This window comes from Coloeus monedula, assembly GCF_965178545.1.
Source record: "Coloeus monedula genome assembly, chromosome: 4".
In the NCBI taxonomy this organism is placed as follows: Eukaryota; Metazoa; Chordata; class Aves; order Passeriformes; family Corvidae; genus Coloeus; species Coloeus monedula.
The window spans coordinates 64,746,366-64,766,352 of NC_138784.1; the positions used below are offsets into that span (position 1 = coordinate 64,746,366).

The 19,987-nt window shown below is 37.8% G+C and overlaps 1 protein-coding gene across 2 annotated transcripts in view; it reads right to left on the bottom strand.

The window, feature by feature from the left end:
• The window catches only part of MAGI2 (membrane associated guanylate kinase, WW and PDZ domain containing 2), a gene marked incomplete at both ends in the record, with an annotated part of 715,368 nt that overhangs the window by 31,122 nt on the left and 664,259 nt on the right, over nucleotides 1–19,987 (bottom strand). For both annotated transcript variants that reach the window (XM_082279816.1, XM_082279815.1), the window contains 4 exons: nucleotides 8,631–8,774; nucleotides 9,974–10,214; nucleotides 12,857–13,031; nucleotides 16,646–16,831. In XM_082279816.1, the coding sequence (XP_082135942.1) occupies nucleotides 8,631–8,774; nucleotides 9,974–10,214; nucleotides 12,857–13,031; nucleotides 16,646–16,831 (746 nt within the window). The remainder of the gene's footprint in view (nucleotides 1–8,630; nucleotides 8,775–9,973; nucleotides 10,215–12,856; nucleotides 13,032–16,645; nucleotides 16,832–19,987) is intronic.

Genomic DNA, 19,987 nt, shown 5'->3' on the forward strand with positions numbered 1-19,987 from the left:
TCTCCCAATTTCAACTTGACGTGGTTTGGGAAAACACAGAAGAGAAGTTGATGCCTGTGTCACTCCTGTTGCTGGACAACATGTTTTAGTTAACAGAGCAGCATCATGTGGTGTGCTCATTTTTTTCTAACACTCTTGATTCTTAATTTTTAAGTTAGGGTTAATTAATTTCTTAGACTTGAAAACCTTCATAAATATGCTATAAACCCCAGATTTAAATACCATGCTTGCCTGCCAACTAAGTATTTTAGTCTTAAAATTTAATACTAAACTATTTTTATCAAGATTATTAACTTGTTCTTTTTTCACAGCTGGCTTGAAAGATTTTGCTACTAGGCATAAAGGATGCTTTGAATGTGCCAACCTGAATACATTCTGCAATACTTTGTTAATTAAGTGTATGAGAGGAATACCTCTCCTTACCTTTCTGCAAACAAATTCTAAAAAACACACACAAATTTTTGGAGATATACTGAATAATAGTTCACCTACAGTTAATTCGCTCTCGATTTATTAAGCTTTTTTACTGTCAAAATATATTCAGGATCCCCGAGGGCCTTAGTTTGCATTTCTTTGTTGTGCAGACAGTAGAATGTTGATCAGCTTTATGCCTGCATGTCAATATATTCTTCCATGAGTTCTGCCAATTACACTAACCCAGCACTGAGCTCCTCTTGCCACAGGCTGGCATCCAGCTCATACTCTTGAGTATCCCAGTTGAATTCTCTGAGTTCAGATCAATCACACCTAGTCTTACTACAAGTGAGGTTGGACAGTGATGTATGTAGTAGGGAATTGGAGTGTGAATTAGATTACCCCAAAGGGACATGCAATTCGGTGGGAAAGTATAGCTAACATCTTCCTGTGCTGTTCAGATGGATCACAAATCACAGAATAAATGGATGGGACTAAGAATATCTTTGTCTTTTTGTTCCATTGTAATGACAATGTTGACATTCACTGAATGCTTATCATGAAGGTAAGATTTATATTACTGCATAAAGAAAGCCAGGTATGCTGCAGGTTTTAAGAGTAAGTGATACTTAGTAGAAAAGATGGGCTACTTGACTGGCATGAATCACTCCATGGGCATTTGTCTTCCAGACCCTGGGTGCACAAGACCTAAGTCAAGCTGCTGCTGGTGGAGCACTGTATGCTCCTGGAATGTACTTCTGCCCCTGATGTGTGGGATTATTCCAAATATTAGTGACTTTTCAGTGGGGTTTCTGACAGCGTTCTCAAGCCCTCACTCACATCAAGGGTTCAGCAGCTGAATCCTTACTGTGCCTAGCACACCATGTGGAGAAGACCTTTTTCGGCTCTTAGGACCTATCACTGCTCCTTCTACCTTTGTGTTTGCTGTGACTAGAGGAAACTTGCAAGAGGCTTTCCAACAGTAATATCTACTTTCCTCCAATATTCTGAACATAAGACTTCACTGTTTTTTAGGACCTGGAGAACCTGGGGATTTTAATGAGTCATTCAGCAGTATGTCAGTCTTGTGCTTTCTTTTCAATCCAAAATAGGATTCCAAAGTTTGCTATAGCAGAAATTAAAGATCAAGCATTCCCTTGCTGCAGCTTTCTTGATTGGATAAAGAAATGTCTGTATCTGTCACCTACTCTTTACTGTGTGACAACCCTTTCTCTCTTATTTTTAACGCATTTTGCTCTAATCACCCTCAAGCTGAGCTGAGCTACTTCTTGCTAACTGTACTTACTGATTGCAACCTTAGGTGTTTTCCACTGCAGACTGTAGGAAATCATCCTTTAATGTGGGGCTAATCACTGATGGAGCATCCCAAATAGATGCTCTGTTCTTCATTAACAAGAAATCTTGGAGAGGCTCTATGCAAGTGCAGAGTCAGTGCAGATTGTGGGGTCTGCATGGCCAAGTGCTCTCAAGGGTTTCCATTTACTGTAGAGTAAGAAATTGTACATTCTTCCTTTTCAGCTTTGATTTGATGGTCACTGACAGAAAACAATCAGTCCTGCTGATCAGTGCTTTTTCATATTTACCCATTTTCCATATTCCTTTAGCAACAGGGCTACAAACAGCTGAGATAACCCTGTAAAGACTTTGTCCTGGAGGGACAGAAGAAACACAACAATAATGCATGGAGACCAGAATCACAAAGATTAGAAGGTTCCTCTGTGTGAGATTGCAGGAACTGCATGTGGTTTCTGGTACAAAATTTGGTTGTGCAGTGGGAATCTCACAAGACATTACATGGCATCCCAGCCATTTCTGTTGGATTTTGTTATCTCTGGGATGCAAGACAACAGCAACTAAAAATTAATTTTTAAAAAGAATAAGGGTATTTTGCATGTTTATATGGACTTAAAATAAGCGTCTATGGAAGCTGTATTACGTTCAAGCCCCAGAAAGGGAATGATTCCTTATTTGGTGGAAACAGACAACTGATCTATTAAGAACCTAGAAATCAAGGGCTGCAAAAAAGGGATACAGTGATTAAGTGACTAGATGAACACCAAGCTAAATGTGTGCAATACATTAGCAATAATGAAAAGTGAAATGGAAAAAAATAACGATGAAAACAAGAGAGAGATTTCTGTTTTGCAGAAGTCCACCGAACCCAGAACAACGTAATTGATTTTGGGGTGCCCTGACTTGAGATGTTTGGAAATGTCATACTTCAGGGAGACAGGTTCATGTTACCTTGTTAAATTCCACAGTTATACAGCATTTACAGAGCCCAGATGCCTACGTACTACCTGCTCCTTTGAGAAGCCTGAAGCATCTTAATGGTAATGAATTTATTCTGTGAGACATAGTTGGCAATAGCCAACTATCACATGCCACTCTACCGTTCAGAAGCCTGGACTCCAGACTTTTCCAAGGGGAATTAAAATAATGTCTCTTATGGCTCAAGAGAGGGATTTAATACCAGATTACAAGTCTCATAGGCACTCTGTCACTCTTTTGCACATATGATTTAGGACACATACAAAGAGGAAAATGTCAGTTTTGAATGTTGTTGAATCCTCATACATGGGTTATGACAGTAGTTTTAAATGCAGTACTTATGTCCTCCCTGATTTGAAACTTTAGTTCTGTTTCCTTCCAAGTAAGAGACAGACTCTCTCTTTCTGCCTGCCTTTTGTGCCCCTGGTTCTTGAACAGCCAACTCTCCCCTTCTGCTAGGAATAATTCTTGGTGTGGGTGGATGAAGGTTTCTGAGCAACCTTCATAAGATTAGTGTGAGCTTTATTATTATGGGAAATTATTAAATACACAAACTGTGCTGGTTTGCAGAATGCCATGAACCTGACCACAGCATAGATTGCTTACTGGTGAGAGCATCACTGTGCTGCTCACTCGGCAAGCTGGAACAACCAAGCAAGGCCACACAGACTCTTATGCAACAACGCAGAAGCTCATAATTGACACTGTAGGAGCCTCCTGTCCATTGTGCCTGGTTTTATCTCCAGCTGTGTACAACTCAAACAAAAAGAGGGATGAAAGCCACAGAAAAGCAACAAACAGGAAAAAAGACTGAAGAGTCAAAGCAGGACTGCAGAGCATGAAAGATATAGAATTCTGCTGTGCCTGGATTTCAGATGTCTGTCCTGCAAAAATATAAGAAAAATCTATAATAAAATGAGAAAAATAATGTAGTATAAGGAGATATGAGGAAGCTGGAGACAGGGCTAAATGGTGCATGAGGGCTGAGAAAAATGAGTTGACAAGACAATGAAACTAGAGATGTCAGAAATGAGATGTATGGCTTTTGTGGAAGATGTGAAAAAAAGGATGTAACTCACAAAGCGACAAAATGACATAGATGTACATTGTCTATAAAAAAGCACATTTCACCCTCATTCTTCAAGAATTTCATGTTATTCTGTACCTTTGCAGCCCTCAGCCACAGGCTCTTTGTTTGACACTGGTTTCAATAAACATGTTGGCTGCTGGAGATACCATTCAAGGCAATAAGAGATCTGTTGATCATATCTCATGTCTAGCAAACACTACGACCATGCTTAACAATTCTCCTGAGAACAGTAAGGAACTTACCCCTTCCTTCTAAGATAGGAAGGGATAGAGATCTGCAAGCAGAGCTCTGCTGATCATTGTTCTCGACATGAGGCAAAAATAAAATATAAGTTGCATGAGCCTTATCTAAATAGGCCTGTAAAATTGTTTCCAGCAATGTCTGAATCTTCAAAGGCTGTGGGGACTGTGCTCCGCATTGTGTGTGTTGTGTCCCTCGTCTCTGGTGACAGATTCAACCCAATATGACTGTCACTGACAGTGTGTGAGCCATGTTCTCACCCTACTCTGAGACTGAGCCTTGCAGCTTTATTCTTAATATTGCCATCACCAACTAGTTTCATTGTTTTTCCCTGATGTTAGGATTGCTTAAGAAATGGAATTGTGATATGCTCAGACCTCTGCCAGTCTGGGAAAAAGTATCAAAGGCGCTAATAATTCTCTTAACTTTTTTCATGGTTATTTTAATACATCCTTGTCTCATGGAGCACAGACATAGATAGGTTTTTCAGAATTCACCATTGGAGCTTGCTCTCTGCTCAGCTGTCAGAATGAAGTCAGTGTTTACATATATTAGATACATTTTATATATCTATATAAAATACACTGTCAGTATGTAATTCCAGTGTAGTGATGATGTTCTCCCTTACAGCAGTCTCCTATGAGGAGCTACCATATATCTTATCCATAAATTGCAGTAAAATCTTGCCACAGTTAATTGTGGTGTATGACCTGACATATGATTTCATGTGAAGCTGCACTTACGGCTGTGGGTCTCCAACACTGGTTGAGAATAGTTTAACAACTATGTGGGCAGAGGATGCATGTGAAGAATCAGTTTCCTGTAAACCTCTGGGTCCTTTGATGGGCATTTCCTTCCCATGTCTAGTGATAGATGAATCCAAGTTAAACTAAGATATATGCCCGGGCTTTCTGCAGAGTCTATGGGCTCAAATCAAAGTCTCAGTGCATGTGAAGGTGCCGTGACTGAGTGTAACAAGACCATGAATGTTTTAAAACTGCTTTTAAGGGAATAATTTGTTGAACCTCAAGACTTAATGCAGAGTCTATCTAGGCTAGCAGAAAGGGATCCCCGAGTACAAGAGCAATATGCTGGGAAAACTGATGAACTCCGCATGACATCAACTCACTGCTCTTCCACCTTTCCAGTTCCCAGAAGAATTCTGCAGAAAATCAAAGTAGAAATCTTCATCTGTCATGAAGTGCAATTAAAGACTATTTTAGATCTTGTAATCCTAAATTGGGTTGCTCCTTGGTGAATTTGTTTCCAAAAAAACCACAACATGCCTAGCATGCCATCCCCAGTGGGAAGGGAGACCAGAACTTATGACTGGAAATGGTGATGTGGTAATGAACTTCATTAAACTTTTTTCCCTCTTACATCAATATCTACAAATTCAGACAGTTTTGGCAGGACCAGTGGAAGATCATCATTCTTGGCTTTTTTCTATGAGTCTGTTCTGTGTCTGCTCACAAGTCTCACTGAAGTTCATAAAAGCCTGAAGATCGATCTGAAATTTTCATGAGGATGTCCTGATTTTGATGTCACTTTCTTCATCTTGTTTCATCATTGCTTTCTCGTTCAATTTCTCTTTGCTCCTATTATTGGCATATTGTACTCCTTCTGTACCTACCTTCTTTAGTTATGGATCTATTCTTCTCTCTTTTACAAGAGATAGCTCTATTCCAGTTCTTTATTTACATCTGTTTTCCTATAATCACAGCTTTTACTTTAATAAACTCTGCATCTGTAATGCTTAACACTTTTACATGTATTTAGACCTTAGAATCTTTTGAATTTGTGGTGGTAGACTCCCAGATTTTTTAACACTTGTCCAGGTGGAATACAGCTGTTGGGACTCATCCCATCACTATGGTTTTTCAATGCCCACTAACAGAGTAAACATACAGACTTTGGCTTCCCTACCTGGAGCTGTTTTTAATTTGAGATTTCATTTCTTCAATTATACAATTTTATAAATCCACTAATATAGCTTCAGTTCTATTACTTTAAGGTAATTATTTTATTTCTGTAAAATAAATTTATATCAATAAAGCTTTATATCAATATGAATGAGTCTCTATCAGGTCTTGCTAGCTGTGCATAGATTGAACACAAAATGTTATTTGTGGAATATGTTTGCTTATTACACCTAAGTGCTCTACAGGTAACATGTTTCGTTATATGATCTATTTTTTGCAACAACTTAGCTGGTTTTATTTTTCTTTTCTTGGTTGGAATAGCAATGGAGCTATGTGCATTATTTCTTTTTATAAGCATGATCTGCACCTTGTGTTATCTGCTTCAATGTTTCTCTGTAAAGCTTCAGTTAAATTAAAGAAGGCTGTTCATGGATGGAGGAAACAGGAAGCAAAACAATAATGGAGACAAGTAGGTCATAAGAAGGACTCTTAGCTGGAAAGTGTTCAGATAACATCCTACCACAAAAGTGTGGTTTGCTATCCCCAGTGCTGAAAGCCTATGATCAGAGAATTGTGTCTTTAATGATGATGGTAGCTAAAGCAAGAAGCACTGCCCTGATTTTTGCATGTTTTGCTGTAGAGATGCACCTGTGAAACAGAGAGATGGAGACATGACACAAGCAGCTTGGTGTTCCCAGCCAAGAAGTGTGAATGAACCTGCATTGTTAACAGCTGATGTAAGCTTAGGAAAGGAGATGTGGATACAGAACTCTGCTTCCTTTGCCCATCTTCCTATGTAATATACTTCTTTCAATGTGTTTTTTTCTATTTTTGTTTTGAAGCTGTTTCTTGAGCTTCTGCTGTACATCAGTCACAGGTCACTGAATATAAGAATCTTTCATGTTCCAAACCCATTTGTCAGGTTAAAATGTCTGTTAAGCAGGAGAATAAAAGAGAAGACTCAGTGACAAGGATTCATGGTAGAACTGGTTCCAAAGAATGATGCTTTTAAAAGGGAGAAAAAAAACCCAATTACAACTATCTGGCCAGAATAATAACATATTGTGGCCACTACAGTGAAAAAGCTTTAAACCAAGTTATTTTAGAAACTGTACTAGCAGTATTCATTAAAACAGAACTTTTCCTAATGCAACTGAAAAAATCCCCTCATATTCATGTTAAATACTTTCTATATTTTGGCTAAATACAGAGTGGATAGTCTAACTTCATTCCTTAGTACCAGTTTGTTTAAATGATGCACAGATTTTAGTGTTCATTTTCTACCTAATACAGGTTTTTACTTGAAATTAATCCTCTTCAAAGGTGTTCTTCTTTTATTTTTTTCTGTATTCTTAGCCATATGTCTCCAAATATGTGACTCCAGAGCTTATTAAAAGCACAACTTTTTCTCCATCTTTAATCACATTATAGCTACTAATGTACATCTTGCATATGGCTTCTCATTAAGAGCAACTCACAATGATAATGCTACAGTAAAGGAAAGAATAAAGACCAGAGAAGATATTCTTAACCTAAAGTCTGTCTGCAGCACAAAATCACCTATATTTCACACAAAAAATGCAGTGGGAGTATTTCTGTTATCAGTTGCCAGCCTGACTGCCCCACTGGCTTTCCTGACACAGGGACTACTTCTGCCACTGCTGCCAGTGCCAGCGGCTTGCACTCCATGATACAACTGAGGACTGACTGAATTTTGTAATTCCACAAAGTGGCCAAGTGAAGAGTCATTTGAAGCACAGCAAAATTCCTGAGTTATACACAGAAAGACAGTGCTCTTTCAGTAAGACATCAAATTTGATCAGATTGTTAAGACTGTGAAACAGAATATGTGTAAGAACCACAACATTTTTAGAATCTGCTCTTATCACTGTACAGAACACAATTTTCATTGCCCATCTTTAAAGTTAAATATAGATTTAACACGATTGCTCTAATTAGATACAAAACTAACTTTTTATGTTGATTCTTGGTAGTCTTGCCTATGTTCTTTCCTCCTCCTTTCTGTGTACTCATAATTCTACAAAGTATCAGCAAGCCCGGTTGTGTTTATACCTTGTCTTTATCACAACTGGACAGATTAAATGCCTCTATTTCTGATTAGGTTATTTTTCCTACATAGAGTGTGTGTTTGCTTTTTTTTTTTAATCACAATCCCTACAGACAAGATTGAATAAGATCAATAAAGAAATTTAGCAAACACTACAAAGGCAACTTGCTTAAATTAATAAAATAATACAGATGAGGTCTTAGGTTTCATAGTTGTCTAATACATGTCATATAGTTATCACTTTGCTTTCGTGATTAGAGACCCAAATGTTAATTATGCTATTATTATCTAAGAAACATCAAACTTTGGCTGAGATTTTTAAGTTGCTTAGATAAGAGTGAAAATAATAATGACAAGAATTTCTAATAAGGCAAAGTTATTATCAACAAGAAGTAATAAACTTATTTGCAAAGAAACTACACAGATCTGCTATATGTATCAACTAATTTCCTGAACTCCTCCAGAATGAATTTATTTTTTAAGAGGTATTTGGCACTTTTTCTTTAAAACCTGATCAGAAGTGAAAAAAAAGCTTTCTCTTTGACCCCATCACTAGACATATCTGTAAATGTCGAAAAAAAATGTCACAATGCATTTTACTCACCCTCATCCTTCCATTTCTTATTGCTGGTCCATCTTCTGCTAACCTCAACACATACAAATCCATTTTGTACTCCCTTCCTCCTCGAATACTAAAACCAAACCCTTTGGCTCCTTTCTCCAAATCAACGGTGAAATAATCAAAGTCCTGTGCAGACAAATACAAAATGAAAGACAATTAACTGTATGAACATTGTGGTATGCATTCAAGGAAACTTTAAAATAAATCTCTTCAAATATGTATTGATCCACTTGATATAAGCAAAGCTCCATAGCGGGGTCTGTGTAGCTTCTGATCCATTGTCAGCCAAGAGTGCAAGATCCATGGGGGCAGGAGAAAATCAAGAGCAAGCTTGGGTTGTGCAGTTTAGAGAATTAAACTGGAGATGCTGAGAAACACCCAGTCCAAGTATCTCTCTAGATGCTAAGAAGCATCTTATAAGGTATGCACATGGGGACAGGGATTTGCTACTTAGATACTGAAATGCACCATATTTTCATGGGGTTCTCTGGATCCATTTAGGAATTTCAGTATTTTTCTGGATATAGTTTATGTGTCTGGTTGTGAAAATATGGACATACAAACCACCTATACATGGTTCCAGCATATAGTGTCCAGAAGTTTACATTCTCTTATTTAATACTTTTTGACCTCTGTTTTTCCTGCCTGTATGTAAGGAGAAAGGAAGGTTTTTTTCAAAGTCTGAACTTTGAGCTAAATCCTCAACCTTCAAAACTGTCAGTAAATATCTGTCATCAGCAGGAGTCTTGTCCAAGGTACCATAACTCTTCATCTAACTCATCATCTCATCATCATTTGTCAGATCATGCTTGATGTCAAAGAAAGTAGTTGCATGGGCTAGTTTCTACTCATCCAGACTACTGCCAACAGAAATGTAATTTTATCAGTCAGGATTTTCAATCATTTATTTATTGATGTTGATTAGATAAAATCTTACTTTTCAAGAATGCTGTAGAAATGCACTCTGACCTCAGTATACCCACTGTTTGATGACTATGTCCCAAGAATGAAAATATTCCTCTCCTGATGAAAAGGCTTTTTACGTTAGATTTTTTATTTCAACTCTCCAGTACCTTAAAAATGGCATTTATTTAAAATTATGGTTACACAACTATAAATGTAATGTTAATTTACCGATCACAGTTATACATTAATCTTAATGGTTTGGAAGTAATTTCCTCTACAGAGAAATAGTAAGTCAGAGTAAAACCCATTAATGTGTCTTTTCCTTCTATAATATCATCTTCCTTACCAATACCCATGACCTGTCCCTACAGACCCTGACTCCTTCTGTGTGGGAGGGCTCTGAGTGTGCCTGTTTGTACCTGGGGCTGCCTGTACTCGGACAGAGGGTACTGCCTGGTGTCGGGCGAGTGCTGCCTGTAGTCCATCAGGGGTGGCTGCCTGTAGTCAAGCGGCGGTGGCTGCTGGTAATCCATCACCGGGGGATGCCGGTAGTCCAGCGGCGGCTGCCGGTAGTCCGTGGAGGACTGCCTGTAGTCTGTAAACGGGGGCTGCCGGATGTCAGGCTTCACATCCTGCCTGGCTTTTACTTCTGACCTATAACTGAGGAAGGCACAGTGGCTTAGTTTCAGAGAGTAGCAAACCATTAAGAATATGCATTGCATGCAATACTGAGGAGTGAAAATGAGCTGCCTGGCTGGAAAATTGCATGAAACAAATTTTCACAGAGAAGCAAAACTCTCAAGGGTAAAGAGTTGAGCCGTCCAAAAACAGTGAGCACTTTTAAAACATGGGCATAAGCAATTTTCCCTCAGGTCATACTACGCAATTTTCCAGCTTGTATCAGCGAGATCAGAACTAAACTCAAAGGGACAGGAACAGAAAAAGCATCTTGATTCCCACTTACCTTGCCTATTTGGAAGATGAAACTACGTGTGAAAACACCCGCTATACTCACTACAAAATAATTCACTGAGTTTATAAAGCCCTTTTTTCCAGAATTAATATTTCTATAGAATAAGTGGAATATGAGTGCAGTTTATATCCCCTTTCATTGACATAAAGCACATGTGAGCTTATTAAGGTTAAATAAGGATAAATTCTTTGTCTTGGCTGTTATCTTTTAATGAAAGCTATTCTTTGATATAAAATCTGTTGATACAGTGTGTATTATTTTTATTATACACTCCCTATGATGCTATCTAGCTAAGAGCTATGGCAGTAAAGTCATGCCAGTAGTTATGCACAGAAATAACACAAGATGAAAGGAAAAAAAATTGGTTATGAGGCATTAATAACAAGTAAAATATTATTTTAGCTGGTTACAGGAAGATGTAAACTAAAATTTGAAAGAAAATATGGCTTTCTGAGGTACAGTGATTAGTTATTTACTTTATGCAGATAGGAATTTCCCTTAGCACATGGAAATCAGCACATAATGGCATTTCACAGTTCAGGGTGAAGTAAAGAACATTTCTTATTGCAAACATCCATACCTGAGCCATCTGGTGTACTAAAGAGGCACAAAGAAAGTCCTAAACTCTTTTAGCAAGGTAATTCTGTGATAGTGGTTTGGGTTAGATTTTAACAAAAATGTTCACATAGTGGATGTTCTTACACTATTCCCTAGGTGTCAAAGGAAAGACTTCTTTCTTGTACAGGAAATAGACATTTCAAACTTTGCTCTAATAATGGACTGGAAGTTTTTAGTCCAGCTAGTGAGCATGTCTGTACATGGACACATACAGATATAGAGACACATATAGACTGTGAAAGGGATTTTGAAATTTACTTAATGATTACAAAAATTACACTCTGAAAAAATGACAGCATTGTTTTTGATAATGTTGATTTACATATAAAAAAGTGATCTGAATAGAAATGTTTCAAAATGTCTGATATGTTTCAAAACTTCATTATTTTATTAGTATAGTTACAGTGACGTTATGGCAAATCTTCCTATACAATAATTTTAATAATCTGAATGTCTAACCAGACACAAAAATATCAGAACTACTTCCCTTTGAGTTTTCTGAGAAGATTAAAATAGACTGCTGCCACGTGTTCTTTTAAAACCTGTACATGGCATCTGTAATAAGTCCTGCATGCATACATGCAATCCTCTTACTTTCTTTACTCAGTATCATGATCCTGTAAAAACAGGCTTACTGTGATACTGAGCCTTATTAATACTGGAAGTAAAAAAATAGTTAATATTCCTAAGAGTTTTAAAATCTTATTTTGGTAAAGAAACCATTTATGTGGCTATGCAAACAATCTGTAATCTAGTTTATAAAATTTAATGAAAAATAATACTATATGAACTAGCAGTAGTTGACCTTTTTCTGAAATAAGAGTCATCTTTAGGCAGGTTCCCAATTAATGGCCACAGCTGCGTATCAGGAGATGATGTTTTTATTCACAGATGGAGGCGCTGTAATTTTTGCTGAATTTGTAAATAGTGACATGAGCAATTATAGATTACACTTTTCAGTAAAATTATTACAGAATTTCTTTCTGAAACTTTAATTAATATCATTTGCTGGTCCCATCTGAAAATTCCCAATTTAAAAGATATTTAATACTGACTTCCAACAGCACAGAATGAATTTTGTGAAAACTCTGTATTGAATTTTGTCAGTAACATATGTCTTCTAGGAGGTGATCACTTTTGGAAAAAGTACTCAGTGAATTATAAGGCAAAGTAATTTTCCTAATTACTCATTGAAAGAAAATAATTCTGAGTAAGCAAAAGTACTACATCTGTTAAGCAAGGAGAATTAGAGGGTATAGCATCTAAATCACAACTGAACTCAAGTATTTTCAGAAGAGAAAAGATACAATCCTGTAACCAGCATCATTTGGGGAAGAGGATCTTGATGATATGTGTTGGTCACTGAAGATTAGCATAAAGACAGTCAGTGTAATCAGCCTTGTTTAACATGCTAAAAAATAATCCAAAGACTAAATAGTGCTGATTGGAGGTCACAGAAAGTTGTATCATCTCACAGCCTGAGTGTGCTTTTTATATAAAGAGCTTTTAATACAGCTGGTCACAAAATTTCTGTCCCTCTACCATTTAATTTCCATTACAGACAAATTTGCTAATGTATATGCATAAATTGCACATGAGGAATTGGCTGGTAAGTGATACACCAGAGATAAAACCCACCATAAAAATATCTTCCTGACTTCAGACTAATATACAAGGCAAAAAAAAAAAGACCATTAAGAAAATGAAAAACCTGTTCTCGTGTCCCTGTGGCTGGAGGGGCTGTGGAGGTGGAGGCTGGGCCACGGGGCTGTGCTGGGCCACGGGGCTCTGCTGCGCCAGGGGACTCTGCTGGGCCATGGGGCTGTGCTGCTGGGCCATGGGGCTCTGCTTCTCCGAGCTGGGCGCTGAGGCTGGGCTGTTCAGCTCTGCATAATGGGGAGATGGAGATTAAAGACCTGTCACAGTGCAGCATTTAATAAAGGGCAAAGGTACACAATAATAATTTTTGGTCACACGCTACCTCTGCAAATTTATGCTTTGTTGCTTTTGCTCTCTCAGGTTATAATTAGATTTTAAGACATTTGAATGTAATGGTCTCCTTTTGGTAGTCTGTGGGATCTGAAATCTTGGTCACTTCTATAATTCTGGTTGACACCGTCATTATTTAAAACACAACTGAACAAGGGAAATTGCTTCCATGTTCCACATATTCTTTTAAAACATAGAAATACTGATCATAGAATGACAGAATGAGAGAATCATAGAATAGTTTGGCCTGGAAAGAACACTTTAAGATCATCTAGTCCAACCCCCCCTGAAATGAACAGGGACATCTTCAAGAAGGCCAAGCTGCTCAGAGCCCTGTCCAACCTGGCCTTAAATTTTGACAGGAATGCCAGGATGGGGCATCTACCACCTCTCTGGGCAACCTGTTCCAGCATTTCATTACCCTCATCAGAAAAAAAAAAAAAAAAATCTCTTTTTTATATCTGTCTGGATCTACTCTTCTTTAGCTCAAAGCTATAAGACCTCTTGTTCTATCACAACAAGCTCTGCAAAAAGTCTGCCCCCATATTTCTTATAAGCCCCCTTTAAGTACTGCAAGGCCACAATAAGATCTCCTTGGAGCCTTCTCTTCTCCAGGCTGAATAACACCAACTCTCTCAGCCTCTCCTCATATGAGAGATGATCCAGCCCTCTGATTATCTTAATGATCCTCTTTTGGACTGGTTCAAACAGATCCAGAGGACCCCACAGCTGGATTCAGAGCTCCAGGTAGGGTCTCATGAGAGCAGAGTAAAAGGGCAGAATCACCTCCCTCAACCTGATCATCCATCAAACAGTCCCCCCCCATCATATGAATCTCTCTCCAATTTAGAGAGAAGGATATTGTGGGGTACCATGTTAAAGGCCTCACAGAAGTCTAGATAGGTGAGATCCACAGCTCCTCCCTTGCCCATTGTTGTCCACTGATGTAGTTACTCCACTGTAGAAGGCCACTAGGTTGGTCAGGCAGGACTTACCCTTGGTGGAGCTGTGCTGGCTTTCCTGAATCACCTCCCTGTCCTCCATGTGCCTTAGCACAGCTACTAGATATTTGAAATGTTTTCCACTTAGAAAAAAAAAATTAATTTTGAGAGAATGAAAGCATTTTACTGCTTTCTCCACTGTTTGGGATGATAGACCTGGCACAAAAGTTAAAACACTGGTGTCCTTATGTTAGCTCCTGCTTTCTTTGAGCTCATCAAGAGTCTTTTTAAATTTTTGGGGACCGTGAACAGTAAAACAGTAAACCCAATCTCAATAGATTCTGACTAACTATTTAAATCAATGTTTTATTTCAGTGTATTGTGTCAAATGACCAGGGTTTCACACAGGAACAGTGCAGAAAAACAGAATCCTTCTTTCCAAACAACACAAAAACCAAAAAGACGGAGATTGGCATAGGAAATATGGTTTCATTGCTTTGTTACAAATAAAGGATGCCAATCTTCATTCAGCCTTCCTGCTGGACTTAGGGGAAGACACATTTGGCACTGAACTCATATCAAATATATTTCTTCCAACATACTGGAACAGTCCTGTTGTTCACCATTTACCTATTAGGAAGCATAAATAAGAGAGACTCTGCCCACAGGAGGACAAAGCACTGTAGAAGTTCCTGCATTATGAACAGCAAAGGCAAACACTATATTTTTTTTATTCCTGCTTGCAACAGAAGGAGGGAGGCCAGTGTGGCATGGTGCAAAACAACCTAAATAGACACACATATGGCTGAACATCCCTAACAGCAATAGCTACCCGATACAGATCTTGCCTAGTTTTACACTTGAATCTAAATCTAGTTTTAATTTTTAATTGTTTTATTTTTAAATTTTTAACATGTGAGTTTTTCCATATGGCTGCACATTCCTAATGACTCTCTAATTATCTAATTTAGGCTCACAATTATTATAAAAATTTTGGCTACTTTATTAAAAATATTTTCAATTTAGAATTAATTGTCAAAAAAAGCTTGTATATTTGCACTTAAAACACTCCTTATGCAGGCACAAGCAATACTTGTCTGTCTAATAACTATGCTTAAGACTGTAATTGCCCATTTTGCATCTGTGAGTCTCTTTTGTCTTGCAAGTTTTAGAGAGGAAGATTGGAAATGTTGTCCCTCATTTCTACATTACTCTCATAACTAGGGATGAACTGGTCAAATCATGAGCTGCTTCTAAAACTGCTTTACATTTTTATGGTATTTTTTACCTGAAAGTATATTACAGATGTATTAGATTTTTTCCCAATTTTTATAAGCTGGGAAGCTAATACCAGAAGGCAAATGAGGTGTCCAGTGTCACACAGGGAAGCTGTGCCTTGGGCACTGATCATTTCTCACCACTAGCACCTGAGAACATCTTGTAGCACTGCAACTCAGCTGCACCTCTGCTTTCTTTCTAGTTTAATGTATCCATCTCTAACACTGAACTATTAATGATGTTATTTAACCTGGATACCAGAGAGGCTTAAACATCATGGACTATATGAAGTATCACGCTTATTTTAGATGCTTGCAAAGCTGACCTCCAGTAATTACACAGATGCTAATTGATGTGAATTCTAAATGTGTGTGTTTGTGCTTTTCCATTCACTGAATTCATTTAACAGAGTAGATGAGTTCCTTCAGTTGAAGTCCATGACCAGTGTCAGACTATTTCCCTGTCCATTGCTGGATGCAGCGGCAGAAGGTGAAGGTCATCTAATTGGACCAAGGCTAATTAAGTAATTCCATTACTTTCTGTGTGTCATTCCCAGCTCTACCGGTATTTGTTGCTGAGATATAAAGACATAGTCTCATTAATGTGGTACAATTCATGCACCAGTGCAGCACATTGTTAAACTAAAAAAAGCCCTGAAATCAACCCCAAACCCCATGGAACCAACATCAAAAGATCTTCACTGATTAGATGTGGTGTAATGACCAGAATAATGAGTCTATCCCCTTATCCTCACCCTACAAATGAGATAATTCAGGGTTCAGTTCTTCCTGCCTTGTGCATTTACAGTGATGTATCACTATATGATAGTGATGGAGAAAACTGCCTAATCTGAACTCTTCTTTCACATCACTTTTTGTCACACGTAGCTGGTAGCTGAACATGCCTGGTGACAGCCATTGCAGTCTTTTGTGAATCACTTTGTCAAACTTTGGCTTGGCTTATAGCAAGATATAAGGGAACGGACTCAAAACTTGGCTCTCTTGTAGAGTGCTTTTCCATGCAGAAGACAATTCTTACAAAAGACATTAACATCCTCTTTCTCTCTCTCTTTCAGGTTTCTCCAGGTTTGCTTTAAATATCCTTTTCATAACTTGAAACCTTTTCAAGAATTCAGACCCTATCCAAGCTAGTTCTGAGCTCGTAATTCTGATGTGCTGCGCGTTACAGCTGAGGAAGGAGAACAAAAGATGCTCTTTCAAGTGGTGACATAATTTAAGCTAATTGGAGGCTACTTAAAATTTTCTTCCTGTTTTTAAGGGCCATTAACTTACCCTCCTGAGGAATGATGCGAAGAGTTACACTGAGACCTGCATCTTTAATTAGCTTCACAATATCTGCATGAGGCATGTTAATAATAGACTGGCCATTCACAGCTAAGATCCGGTCTCCAACTTTAAGTTTTGCACAGCGATCCGCAGGACTTCCATCAATTATCCGCCCTATTTTATGGGGTACAGCTAGACAAGAAATAATAGACACAGTAAACATATGCTGAAACAAGTGGTGATGTTCACAAGTGAAAGAAAATGAGTTCATTTTGGAAGAAAGTTCTATATGAATTAAAAACAGCTTGTGTAAAAGCATATAAGAATATAAATTCTTATGCAATATCATTTGCATTAACACAGTACTGTGTTTTCTCACTAGAAATTCAGAATCCAGATGCATATCTACACATGGCATATACATATGAAGTCCAAAATAAGTTTATAATTCAGCTGTTTTTCAAACCTGGCATGAAACCACCTAATAAGAAGATCAGGAAAACAATAAGGCATTAAAACAGGGAAAGGGGATAAATTTGCACAATAAGTAGCAGTCATAAATTGTCTCCCACCTCCTGGTTTACAGAATTTCTTGATTTGTATGTTGCAATAGAGGCACTAAAAACATTATTTATTTTATATACAAAAAAATGTTACTGAAAATGCCCAGGGTACATGAAATTTTTCTCCTCCACTCAAATGTGTTTATTGATAAGTAGAAATAATACTGAGGATTTACTGAGATGTGCAGCTCTCTAATTAGATATGAATAATAAATGAATAGAAGTGAATTGACAGTTAACTATGAGTACATAGACATGTACTACATCAAAACATCTCAGCCCCCTTCTCAAAACATTACAGAACAAACCTTCTCCTCTTGTTCTTCACCTTTCTGTTTACTCCATCCATGCTCTTGTTCTGTCTTTTCCCTCATCTTTGACTGAATTTTCTAAATATTATTCTTGATGTTTTTGCCCAGTGTTTCTACTCTATTATCCTCTGGTTTTTAACTAAATGCATATGCTATAGCTGACTGTTTTCTCTAGGCTCCCTAAAGAGCTGCTTTCCTTTCTCCCAACTACTCATAAATATGCTTATCACAATTAAATTTGACTATATAGTCTATTAATATCCTAATGGTGTTAGAGTATTCCTCTGAAGTCCCACACTTCAGTCTTGGAAAACTTAGCACAAAGCAGCTCAGCCCCACTATCCACCTTTAAACTGGTGTTTAAAAACAATGTGTTTCTTTTTTCAAAAATAATATGACCTTAACATTTTATTATCTACAAAGAACTTGGAAACATGAAAGATTGTTCAAACACTTTTTGGGAAATATGTAGGCTATCAATGCTTATAGAAACCAAAGCTCTAACAGGAGATGTGTTCAGAATACATTGCTGCAGAACAAATTTCTCAGCAGCCTGATTAACATTTACTGAAGGTTTTGGTGACTAACACAGACTGCACATCTGATATAAAGTCACAACACACATACCTTGAAGTGACTTTTGTTTCTATTGTGGATGTTGTTTACAGTGTTAAAAATTAATTTTCTGAAAACTGAAAATATAAGTGAGTACTCTGAAGTGCAAGGCATAATCAAACTGCATGCTTCTTTACCACTACAGTTCACACAAGAATATAAATTAAAACATGGCTTTAGTAATATAGACACAACTAGTGTACTTCAGAAATGTCTCGTTGCTTAGGAAATAAACACCTAATTTATGTCACAATGTCTAAACATTTCTATGTTTTAAAATATACTAAATATGTATAGCCACACTTTCTACAAAAATTGTGTTTATTTTGCTCTTATTGCAGATGTGTAACTGCCATATATACATATCTCTGAGCAAACAAATAAGAGTAACTTGACTCTTAAACAGTTTATGTTCACACGGAGCCTTTTTCATCAAATCAGTCTTAAAGCATCACCAGGAATCCTTTAAACTAATACGAAAACGTGCCTGTTTCTGGCATATGTAATAAAAGATCTGTCTGAAATTGTCATGTCTTTACTATATATTAGTGGAGATCTGAAAATGAGACTGTCTTATGTAAAAATCAAGAAATTTGGTAGTAAGAAAGAAGGGGAAACATGGCAGAGATGCCACAGCTAAGATTTCCATGCTTGCCATTTCTAACCCTAAAGATGTTTTTGCTAGCCTAAATATTTAAGTATAGACGTCGTTTCAATAGTAAGGGGTGTGGGTGGGGGGGGGGTGTGTGGGGGGGTGTGGGTAGTCCTATTAATTTGCCAGAAAAAATTTTTGGTTGGACTTCTTGTACCTGACAAGTGAATAGAGCAGATGTCTGCATGTTTGAGATGTCTGCTGAAATCCAAGCTGGAGGTGGGAGAGCCACGACAGTCTAATTTGGATCCAAATCCTGAGAAAAGGGAAAGGAGGGGGAAAGAGGAGGATCCTGGTGTTCTTCTTCCCTTTAAGCATAATGGCCTTCACCTTCCTGATAAAGGTATCTATTCTAATTGTTTTGATATCCCTGAACTCCCTTCATTCTGTTGTGTTATGAAAGGATCAACCATCAGATGGTAGGTGACCATCACAACAAAGCTTGTGTCTGTCAAGGTACCTTTTCTACTCCACTTTGGTATTTGAGGATTTAACGCTCCTCTTCTCAGGCTGTATTGGTGCCATGTGTTACCACTTGATCTTGCTGCAAAGCAGGGTGTGGGAAGTTTTTGCAGAAGGAATCTGAATCTCTGTTGGATTCAAGGTTACACTGTTACGCTCTATAGGGTTTTATGGGCAAATCTAGTGATTTACTAATGGAGCTCATGGCCACTCAGCAGAAACCAGTTTATGCACATTTCTGGATAATATGAGGAGAGGATTATCTCCTGGCTCCTTCCCTCCCAGTAATATCATCCTGAGGAGTTTCTGTTCTTCGCTTCTCTTCCCAGTGGAACTCTGCCTGAGAGCCCTCCTAAGCCACAATATCCTGGCTGCCATGGTCCCAACTGCTTTCTTGGGAAGGGAGGATTTATTTAAGGCTTTATTTACAAGCATGAGTGCTTCTAAGGGATGCAGATTATCTGATGTGCAGGTTGTTCATAAAAAACAACCATGTTAAAATATGTTAGAAAACTTTCAATTTTTAGAGAGAGCCTTTGGTGGTGAAATATTTACTTTGAAGGGATAAGAAGGAGCTACTCTCATAGGGGATTAATTACATAAAAGCTCAGGAACAAAGGTAGAAATGAACTGTGCATTTCCATAATGGAGAATTTTTTATCATTCAGAATGGTCACATCTAAAACAAGTGTGGAAGAGCTGTAAATTGTCAGTAGGGAGTGGGTTGACTGAAGTGGCAGACAAG